This window comes from Scomber japonicus, chromosome 1 (genome assembly GCF_027409825.1).
Source record: "Scomber japonicus isolate fScoJap1 chromosome 1, fScoJap1.pri, whole genome shotgun sequence".
NCBI lineage: Eukaryota > Metazoa > Chordata > Actinopteri > Scombriformes > Scombridae > Scomber > Scomber japonicus.
The window spans coordinates 40,690,935-40,703,014 of NC_070578.1; the positions used below are offsets into that span (position 1 = coordinate 40,690,935).

General features: G+C 39.5%; 1 protein-coding gene across 1 annotated transcript; it reads right to left on the reverse strand.

The window, feature by feature from the left end:
* Window positions 1-1,726: 1,726 nt before the first annotated feature.
* Window positions 1,727-8,330, reverse strand: LOC128353080 (NLR family CARD domain-containing protein 3-like). Its single transcript, XM_053313804.1, has 5 exons — window positions 6,532-8,330; window positions 6,033-6,206; window positions 4,437-4,610; window positions 2,861-3,034; window positions 1,727-1,812 (listed from the first exon to the last, which is right to left on the reverse strand). The coding sequence occupies exons 1-5, from the start codon at window positions 8,328-8,330 to the stop codon at window positions 1,803-1,805; spliced, it is 2,331 nt and encodes a 776-aa protein (XP_053169779.1). The 3' UTR covers window positions 1,727-1,802.
* Between the last annotated feature and the right edge of the window lie 3,750 nt (window positions 8,331-12,080).

Genomic DNA, 12,080 nt, shown 5'->3' on the forward strand with positions numbered 1-12,080 from the left:
TGTTCTTCCTATCTTTCTCCTCTTTCTGCTTTATCTTTCCTTCCTTCCTTCCTTTCTTTCTTTCTAGGTGATAAAATATTTAATATCTATCATTCTTTTGTGGTTACACCATTTGACATTTTCAGGAGCATTCAGTTTTACTTTTGGTATAAAATGGTTTAAATGTCATTTAAATGATATAAAACCAACAAAAATACTAAATGTACATTTTAACAAACCTGATGCTGCTTTTAAATCTATTTTAACTGATTTATTAATTCATCATCTTACCAATCCTTATTTATCACTGACCTGTTAAATTTTTTTGAACACTGCCAACCCATTTTAGCTTCATTTCATAGACAAAAGGATTAATTAGGACATCTCTGACTAGATTCACTCTCTCCTCTCCCCATATCTAAAAACATGTCTTATATTAATTAATTTATTTCTCCATGTTGTGTGAAGTCTGTATAGATTGCTGTTTTCTTGTATTATCACTTGATTGCACCGTTTCCTTGTTTATTGCATTTGATTTCAGCATTAAAATTAAAGGTGCAGTGTGTAGAATTGACTGGCTCTACAGAGGACCTTTCACATTTTCTCTTGTATAACCAACAAAAAACTCCCCCATTGTCTTCCTTGGATTTTGGTAAAACACAATACCAAACAGACTGGATAGAAGTGAAATGAAAGACATACATTTTATTCCTCTATATGGTTCTTTCTGTAATGTTGTCAGACACTTAAAATAACAATCTGAGCATTTCAGTGGCAGTACAACTGCTTTTAGTGGACGTACATTGACAACGTGTATGTGGTTTGTCCAAGTGGCTTGCCATACCTTCACGATGGTGTCAGATGGTGAAGTCCATTAGGGGTGGAAGAAAAAATCAATACAGCATAGTATCGTGATATTTTGCGATACACAGACGCCAGACACCAAGTATCGATATTCAATTATATAAATTGCAAATTCAAATGTAAGTTTTTGGTGCTGGAATAATAAAATCAATTACTTTTTCAGTCCACTAGATGGCTCTAGTTTGTTTTCTGGTGAGGTCAGCAGAGGTGACAGTCAGCATGCAGGAGGAAGTTTTCCTTTGGGGACATAATTGAAAAAAGATAATGTATTTAAAAATCGCAATAATATCGTATTGTGGAGACTCTGGTGATTTCCCACCCCTAGTGTCCATCTAGCAGTTTGTTAACAAAAACCCTAATAGAGCACAGGTTCAATAAAATATGAGTCATTTATACAGACAGACAGAAAAAAGACCAAAAAAAACAATTAAAATAAAAACAGATGTTATGCAGCTGAAGTTTGACACAAGATAAAAATGCTGCAAGTTAATTTATTTAAGAGGTTTCTGCATCCTCCCTTCTCATAACCAACATTACACAATGCTTTAAAAAAACAGACACAAACTTACATGAAGAAAATGAAGCTGTAAAAAAAGACATAACGTCCAGCAGTGAATAAAAAATGAGTTTTAAGAACTGATTTAAAGGAAGATAATGACTGCGCTCCTCAAACAGGTTGATCAGGTCTCCTGACAACAAAATTCTCTCTCTCTCTCTCTCTCTCTACACACGAGCCCAGGATCATAGTCTGACCTACAACACCTGTTTCTTTTATATATCAAACAGCTCATGTAGCAAATCTGTTAAGTGTTGACTTTAACAAAATCCAGAAATAACTGTTGAGACTGAAGTGAAGATAATACAATCCAGATCCAGACTCTAGTCCAGATGGATCATCAGGATTCAGCTGATCCTCTCTCAACACTCCTGGATGTTCACTCTCACTCTGACAGAGATCATCACTTCAATCTGATGAGAGAAGAAAGAAACAACAGAGGTCATGAATCAGCTGTCAGTCAGCGATGCAGCACATCCAGTATAAAGATCAGCAGGGACTTCAGTCCTGTTCAGACCAGAAGGGGGACAGCTGTGCAGTGTCTGTATGAAGACCACATTGCTACTAAATGTAATGATGCTTGTGTGAAATCAGAGCCAGTGATTTGCAGGCTGCAGTCAGACTGATCTTAGAGCTCTGACAAAGATGAACTGATCAATAGTTTAGTGTTGAAATGAGAGAACAAACACTTTGAGATCAGAATTGATGGTGTGACAGTTTGATGATGTAAGGCTTTATTTCCTGCAGACATGAACACAACAAGAAGTCGTCTTCATATTAAGTCAAACACATGATCACATACACTTCTGGCTGATTTGATTGGCTGACTGTTCTCTCTCTTATCTCTTTTCAACCAGCCCAGCGCCGATGTCGATGCAGAGCCAGTTCTGTCTTGGAGCCCATATTTAGATTGGACCAAGTTGGGTTGGTGGAAGATGGAGTGATTTATGTCGCTTTATTGTATGTTTATTTATGCATGGCAAACATACATTATGATGGACAGGGCATATCTACTCTGACATTGTATCTTGCATTTTAAGGTTGAAGTCCAGACATCGCTTAACTTACAACTACCACCAATGGTTTGATTAATATAATTTCTCTTTCACTATACAGATTTTATGGCTCATCATCTGCTGTTTGAGCTTTTCCTGTTAGTTTGTTTTGTATATCAGTGGAGGCCCAGAGTGCCAACAAAACATTGGTCTGTTCCACAAACCACAGCTGCCTGCTGCTTTCACACATTGTTTTAATTAACACTACACCTTGCATCGAACACTACTTCTGCCAATAACATCTGGTGGAGTTATGCCATGGTTCCAACTTTTGGACCAGCAATTCTGTGGTGCCTTGCCAGTGCAGCAGTATTTTTTTTTAATGAAAAATCTTTGCTTTGATACCAACTGTGTTTAATACAACACTATTGAAACCAGCCTGGACGAACTCCAACTCTCTACTGACCTCAGAATCTTCAGTTTACAGTCTGGACTCTCCATAAGATGACCCAGCAGCTTCACTCCTGAATCCTGCAGCTTGTTTCCGCTCAGATCCAGCTCTCTCAGGTGGGAGGGGTTGACCTTCAGAGCTGAGGCCAGAGAAGCACAGCTGATCTCTGACAAACCACAGTGACTCAACCTGAAAACAGAATAAATGTCACTTTAGAGGACAATGTTTCTGCTTGAAATCACTCAATGTTCAATCTGTTCAGAGCTGAAGAAGGTTTAAATGTAGAAGAACTCCAAACACCTGAACCCAACAGGTTTACATTGAAAAAGCACTCTCATTAATATTAATGACAGCATGCTGCTATTTCAATAAAGACCTAGTGATGTCACCTCTTAAACTCTGCAGCTCCACCGCTGACTTCATCTATACAGACTCATGCTGTGCAGCCAAGCACAAGTAAAAAACAGACTAAAACATGACACATGATCTATATCTTTTAGATCTACGTGTGTAAAATAGTATGAGCAAGAATAACAAAAGACCTGCATCACTTGCAAGTCCTTCATCATTATGTACATTTTAAAAACACAAATTCTACCCCATGAAGCAGCACATGGACTGTCAGTAGCTGCTGTTTCAACTTTTCACTTTGATCACAGACAGCAGAAACTGAAAGTCTTCTCATTAGTTAATCTGCACTGTCTGTATTTGTGTTGACATCAGTGTGATTCCTGCAGACAGCTGCTGGTTGGCGTTAGCTCCCAGCAGGTAGAGACAGACTGAATACAGTAGAATCTGCACACTGTCTGTCAGTACACGTGCACGGTTTCACATCTCATTTTTAGAGATGATTTCTAATTAAAAAACACAAACCTAGACCTCAGATGAGTGTGTGTACTCTTTTTTTCAGTTTGTTCATTATGTTCTTCTTGTAGATGTGAACTCTAGATTCCCTATGAAACAGCCAGAGTCAGCTGATCATCTTGAGTCTCAACAGTTCCTTAAACTGTGATGACTCAAGGCAGCTCATATAGCAGCTACCATCTATGTCACTTTTAAACTTAGAATAAGATTTTTTATGCAGGTTGTAATAATTTAATATCCACAAAGCAGACATTTTACACATTGTGCTGCTCTAACTATTTACAACAAGTAACACCTGCATTTACACAACACAGTGCAGATGTACATGTTTATTGTCTAAAGGCACAATCCAAAGTGTGCATTGTGTTTAGCAGTATTATCTATGAAAATACAAGCATCAGGTTGGGACATGGTATCGGCAGATGCTCAGTATTAAATGACTCAGATCAGGATTGGGGGCCAAAAATTGGGACATTTCTAAAAACAGTGAAATATAAAAAACAAAAGACTGTGTTTAAGAGGTTCAGAGTGAATTATCCAGATTTTTCTCGTTGTATGAGCAACATTGATCTGACAGTCAATGGACTAAACCACTGAGGAAGAAAATAGACTTTAATATTAACATATTTAGTGTGAATCAACATATCAGCTTTATGTCTCAAGATTAGTATCACCACAACTTTCACACCATATCAATATCAGCACAGAAGTAAAAATGGTGTCTGACCCCAGAGTCTCCAGTCCACAGTGTGGGCTCTCCAGAAAAGCACACAACAGCTCGACTCCTGAATCCTGCAGCTTGTTCCAGCTCAGCTCCAGCTCTCTCAGATGGGAGGGGTTGACCGTCAGAGCTGAGACCAGAGAACCACAGCTGATCTCGGACAAACTGCACCACCTCAATCTGAATAAAGACAAAATGGATTATTAAAAAATCAATTTACAAGCCAATCAGATGTATTCAGGTTTTAAATGTGTAGTTCAGCATTAACATGTCCTCATCAAAGAGCTTTTCAGTGTAATGAGCAGAGTGACTTGTGGATTATCATCATGTCAGCTTTCTACAGACATCATCCAAATGTCACCACAATATTCAGACACATTCATGTCAAACTAAGTCATTAAAAATACTATTTTCATACTTCAAACACACACATTGATCTCTCAGTGTCTCTCATCGTGTGTATGTATGTTCTAATGGATCAATAAAAATGACACATTACTGACATTATTCATTAGAATATAATATGAATATAATACAAATATTTCACCCTAAGCAAGTAAACTTGATCAATTTAAAACAGATATTAGTTGAGAGGGTCTTGTGTATAGTGATTTGACTCTTTACCAAAATTCATAAGAATTAATTTACTTTAACAACGAACAGTGGATACTTTCTACAGTTTCCTTAAGAATCAGTCATTTTTGGTAACTACCACTTCTATTTTTGTTTTATTATTTTGTACAGTAAAAATTGAATTCTAAGTTAAGTAAGTACATAAATTAGGTTCAATTGTGAAATTATTGAACTGAACCTCAGAATCTTCAGTTTACAGTCTTGATTCTCCAGAAAATGACCCAGCAGCTTCATTCCTGAATCCTGCAAGTTGTTGTCACTCAGCTCCAGCTCTCTCAGATGGGAGGGGTTGTCTTTCAGAGCTGAGATCAGAGAAGCACAGCTGACCTCTGACAGACCACAGAACCTCAATCTGAATAAAGAATAAATGATATTGATAAAAATCCATTCATATTCTATTCAGATATGTTCAGGTGTGTTTAATTATATTTAGTTCAATATCACTAATCAATGACTTGTTCTCTTAAATGAGCAGAGTGACTTTGTCATTGTGTTATTATGATCACCATAATGTCAGCCTTCTACAAACATCATCCAAATATCACCACAACATTCAGACATAAATTCATGCCATGCCAACACTGAGGCATTAAACATCCTAAATTCATATTTCAAACACCTGCACTAATATCTGTGTGAATCATACATCATTAAAATGTATGTAAACATAAAATATATTTCCATTTCAGCAAATAAATGTAACCAATTTCGAACATATATTAGCTGAGAGGATCTTCTGCATACTGATGTGATGCTTAACCAAAAATGAAAAACATGAATTTAATAAAATAACAAACAGTGGACATTTTCTACAGTTTATTTAAGAGCCAACCATCCTTTATACAAACTAAATTTTGCCTTGTAAAAAAGTGAAAATATGACTGAACTGACTTCATGGGTGTAAGGTATATATGTATATATAAATCTTTTATAAAGTCAACAATAGTAACAGAAAGTCAGTGAACTAACCTCAGACTCTCCAGTCTACAGTGTGGACTCGCCAGAAAGTCATGCAGCTTCACTCCTGAATCCCGCAGCTTGTTGTTGTAGCTCAGGTCCAGTTCTCTCAGAAGGGAGGGGTTGGACCTTAGAGCTGAGGCCACGACTTCAAATTGAGTCTCTGAGAGTCCAACGCGATCAAGTCTGTCATGACATATATATTCAACTTACGTTATCATGAAAGAGGACACTTTAAATTTGCTTCATCCATTCGATGAGCAAACAGTTTGATATTCCCTATTTTGATTAACATTTGCTCATCTCAGCTAAACTTTTTGTTGACATTTTTGAAATATTATTTTTCTGGGGCATTTTATTGCTTTAATGGAAAGTGACAGTTGAGAGATAACAGGAAACAAGAGGAGACAGACAGTGATTGACATGCAACAGAGGTCCGACAGAGGTTTCTGAAATCAAACTAAACTACTTTGCTACACTGCTGTATAATGCTAATCACATCAGGACTTACTTAGCTTTTCTGCAGTTCCCCACAGCTGGGATCAATCTTAGTCGTCCATCCCTTGATGTGATGTACGTCTTAAGGTTTAACATATCCAGAGCCTCCTCTGATATCTGCAGCATGTAGGCCACAGCTGAGCAGTGGATATCAGCGAGTCTCTTCGCTGGTCTGTTCTCTGTCTGCAGGAACTCTTGGATCTCCTGATGTACTGAGCGGTCGTTCATCTCTATCAGACAGTGGAAGATGTTGATGCTTCTGTCAGGCAAGACTTGGGTCTTTTTCTCTTTCAGGTTTTTGATAGCTTTCTGGATGGTTTCTGGACTGTTGTCTGTCTGACCCAGCAGATCTCCTAAGAGACTCTGGTTGGACTCCAGAGAGAGGCCATGCAGGAAGCGAACAAACAGGTCCAGATGGCCATTTTTACTCTCAAGGGATTTCTCCATGGCTTCCATCAGGAAGACATCCAGAGATAGGTCACTGTATTTTTTTCCCAGGAAGTCCTCCAGTACCTCTGTGTTGCTGTTGGTGAAACAGTGGTACAAGTAGACTGCAGCCAGAAACTCCTGAATGCTCAGATGAACAAAGCAGTAGACTGTTTTCTGGAAGATCACACTCTCTCTTTTGAAGATCTGTGTACAAACTCCTGATAACACAGAGGCCTCTGTGACATCAAGACCACACTGCTCCAGGTCTTCTTGGTAGAACATGATGTTTCCTTTCTCCAGTTGTTCAAACGCCAGCCTCCCCAGCTTCAGAAGAAGTTTCCTTTCAGCCTCCGTCAGCTCCTGTGGACTCGTCTCATGTCCCTCATCATACTTGTTCTTCTTCCTCTTTGTCTGAACCAGCAGGAAGTGTGAGTACATGTCAGTCAGGGTCTTGGGCAGCTCTCCTCTCTGGTCTGTAGTCAACATGTGGTCCAGAACTGTAGCAGTGATCCAGCAGAAGACTGGGATGTGACACATGATGTGGAGGCTCCTGGATGTCTTGATGTGTGAGATGATGGTGCTGGACTGCTCTTCATCACTGAATCTCCTCCTGAAGTACTCCTCCTTCTGGGGGTCAGTGAAGCCTCGTACTTCTGTTACCCTGTCAATATGTGTCCGAGGGATCTGACTGGCTGCTGCAGGTCTGGTAGTTATCCAGACAAGAGCTGAGTGAAGCAGCTTCCCCTTGATGAGGCTTGTCAGCAACACGCTGACTGATGACTTCTGTGTGACATCAGACACAACCTCACTGTTATTGAAATCCAGTGAAAGTCTGCTTTCATCCAGGCCGTCAAAGATGAACAAAACTTTACAGACAGCGAGCATCTCTGCTTTGAGCTTCTGTAATGTTGGATAGAAAACACGGATCAGCATGAGCAGACTGTGCTGCTTATCTTTGATCAAGTTCAGCGCCCTGAACGAGAACAGAATCAGCAGACTGATATCTTGGTTGTTGGAGCGCTGTGCCCAGTCCAGAGTGAACTTCTGCACTGAGAAGGTTTTTCCAACGCCAGCGACACCGTTCATCAGAACCACTCTGATAGGTTTCTGTTTGACTCTGATGTGTTTGTGTTGGTCAGGTAAGACTTTAAAGATGTCCTGACACTTGATTGGAGTATCATGGAGGGTCTCCATCCTGGAAGCTCTCTCAAGCTGCTTCACCTCATGTTGGGTATTAACCTCTTCACTCTGTCCCTCTGTGATGTAGACCTCAGTGAAGATGCTGTTGAGGGGGGTTTTATTTTTTCTTTCATCGATTCCGTCAGGCACAGATTCACATGTGCTGCTCAGACTGATCTGATGTTCATCTAAAACCTCCTGCATACCACTTTCTGCTAAATGGGAAGAAAGGAAGGTATAATTAAAAATAAATATCTCTGAATGTATTCATGTTCAGTAGGATAGAGGAGGTAGATTCCTGTTTTTAGAGATGATGACATCAGCAGACAGATCTTCAGTCTTACTTTGTACAGTGCTGGTCTGACTGTCAGTCTGTAGTCCAGGTCTGGATCCTTCTGCACACTGGGGACAGGAGGAGTCTCCTGATGAAGCAGACTGGTCCCAGTATGAGCTGATGCACTGTCTGCAACCAACAGCTCACAAGTTGCATGTAGCTCCTTCCCCAGCATATTCAAGTTGAAGGATTACACAGATTTGGTGAAAAATGTAACCAATTTTGACAACTTGAGAATTGAAAGAAATAATCAGAAATCCCTTCAAAATACCACATAATGACACCAAGACCTTGAGGAACTCCAAGCTATGATTTGGTGTCAAAAATGATTGATATTTGGAGATTTCTGTAAGAATGGCATTTTTCAGCCGGTCAAATTTCAAAAAGTGGTCTCACTACAATGAAATGGCTACAACGTGGACTAATGTTATTGCACAACACAGTAGCGGTCATTGAATGCACAAGAATCACATTTTTCTCAGCATACCTAATTTATGGACTTCCAAGACTGTTTAGGGACCACAGTATGCTATCAAAATGTATTCAGGACATTCAATTTGAAATAAAATAGTGGGTACTATAATAGCAACGCTTCAAAAATTATTAAGCAGACGACAAAGTGCAAGCAAAGGCAGAGAAGAAAATTACTGCAAGTTTGTAGGCTGGCAGTCATTTCAACACTGAATCATCTTCGGGTCAGATCACAGTAGAAACAGTCTCTTACTTTGTGACTGAGGGTCCAGGTTCATTACTGAAGTATGGAGGATCATCTTTGGAAAAGTCGCTCTTCACAGACACACAGCTGGATATCTGAGACTCTGCTCTGTGTCTGTGGTGCTGAGCTCTGGAAACAACAAATGTTTTACATACATCGTTACTTCTTATAAAGAGACATTACTGCAAACCATGTGAAACATATCGTGATATTGTTGTTTCAGCTTCTCGCTCAGCCTGATGCAGTGTGAGCATGTATTCCAGTGTAAGCAAGAGGATGCTGACTGTGCTACAGCAGTGTCATTAATGAAAAAGAATATCTGATTCTTACATGTAGCATCTCTAAATTCACAAATAGTTTGTAGTCTGATGCACGCATGTAGTTCACCAGTATCATTTACAGACATGTTCATGAGCTGCACAGCAATGCTAAATACATAATCTGCTGCTTTATAGTTAAAATGGCTAAAATGGCTGCATACTATATTAAGACCCTCAATAATAACGGATGGACATGGTTTAGTAGAGTGTGGGTTGGCAGTTGTAGTTGACTCTTACTTTGTGTCTGAGGGTCCAGGTTCATTACTGAAGTATGGAGGATCATCTTTGGAAAAGTCGCTCTTCACAGACACACAGCTGGATATCTGAGACTCTGCTCTGTGTCTGTGGTGCTGAGCTCTGGAAACAACAAATCTACATCATTACTTTAAAAAAAGAGCAGATACAAACACATGTGTCGTGGGCTGTCAGTCAGTGGTTTGTTTTTAAATTATATTTCAACACTGAATCATCTTCGGGTCAGTTCACAGTAGGAACAGTCTCTTACTTTGTGTCTGAGGGTCCAGGTTCATTACTGAAGTATGGAGGATCTTCTTTAGAAAAGTCGCTCTTCACAGACACACAGCTGGATATCTGAGACTCTGCTCTGTGTCTGCGGTGCTGAGCTCTGGAAACAACAAATGTTTTACATACATCGTTACTTCTTATAAAGAGCAGATATTTAGTTCATCACGACAGCTGGAACTTGTGAACACTAAATGATTATCTATCCTGCATATTTATCATCTTTAAAAGGGCTATATGTAAGAATTATGTCAGACTTTGAGTTTAAAACATTCACAAATTTAACTACAATTATAATTTGAAAAAATAATCTAAAGGATGTGATGTTTATGCATGTTCCTGATTGGCTTTCATCTCACTACAGCACCAACAGGGTGCAACAGAAATGAAGTCTGCTAATATCAATTAATGACTGGCACCCAAGCTGGCTTTCTTCCTATTGGGCCGGTAAGCTCACAATACTGCAAATATGTGAAACATATCGTGATATTGTTGTTTGAGCTACTCACTCAGCCTGATGCAGTGTGAGGATGTGTTCCAATATAAGCAAGAGGATGCTGACTGTGGTTGACCACTGACCACCACTGTCATCATGAGCTGCACAGCTTCGCTAAATACATCATCTGCTGCTTTATAGTTAAAATGGCTAAAATGGCTGCATACGATCTTAAGACCCTCAATAATAACGGATGGACATGGTTTAGTAGAGTGTGGGTTGGCAGATGTAGCTGTCTCTTACTTTGTGTCTGAGGGTCCAGGTTCATTACTGAAGTATGGAGGATAGTGGGTACTATAATAGCAACGCTTCAAAAATTATTAAGCAGACGACAAAGTGCAAGCAAAGGCAGAGAAGAAAATTACTGCAAGTTTGTAGGCTGGCAGTCATTTCAACACTGAATCATCTTCGGGTCAGATCACAGTAGAAACAGTCTCTTACTTTGTGTCTGAGGGTCCAGGTTCATTACTGAAGTATGGAGGATCATCTTTGGAAAAGTCGCTCTTCACAGACACACAGCTGGATATCAGAGACTCTGCTCTGTGTCTGTGGTGCTGAGCTCTGGAAACAACAAATCTACATCATTACTTTTAATAAAGAGCAGATACAAACACATGTAACGTGGACTGTCAGTCAGTGGTTTGTTTTTAAATTATATTTCAACACGGAATCATCTTCAGGTCAGTTTACAGTAGAAACAGTCTCTCACTTTGTGTCTGAGGGTCCAGGTTCATTACTGAAGTATGGAGGATCATCTTTGGAAAAGTCGCTCTTCACAGACACACAGCTGGATAACAGAGACTCTGCTCCGTCCTCCTCTTCCTCCAAATCATTCATCTTCTTGAGTCTGAGAGGCAAGCCAGTAGCACTGGAGACACACACACACACACACACACACACAGTATAATAAACCCAGTCCTGCCTGTATAATATTGGGGGTTTATATAACTGTATTGTTTTTGTCTGTGTTAATTGTGGACATCAGGAAGAGTAGCTGTTGCCCGGCACAAAGGCTAATGGAGATCATAATTAACTAAACTAAACTAAACTAAACTTAAACAGATCCAGTATTAATGAGGTTATTGCTGTGTATAATGCACACAGTCTCTTTCTCAGTTCGGAGAGACACACTTATCAGTTCAACTGCTGTATGATTCTGCAGCCAACAACAAACAGAACATCAATTACAGATACATTCAGTGGCACTTATTCGCACATTCATTTAACATCTTTCAGACTTGACTGTGTCACATTAATAGGTGCATTTTGACATTTCAGTACATTATTTTACAGTAAAAGAAGCAAAATACATGACAATTGGTTTTTGACTGAGCTCTCTGCAGTTATCAGTATGGATCAATATTTGAAAGGTGGAGAAAAGCCTGAAACACTGGAAACCACTCTGCTTACAGACACAGAAAGTAGCACTAAATCTTTCTCAGAGAAAGCCTCTTATGAAACAACATGTGGCCTGCTAGCTGTGTGAATGCTGAGTTTACTGACTCATTGTGAGATTACTCTGACTCAGTTATGAACGTGTTTGGCGACCAGTGACCACAACAGTCAC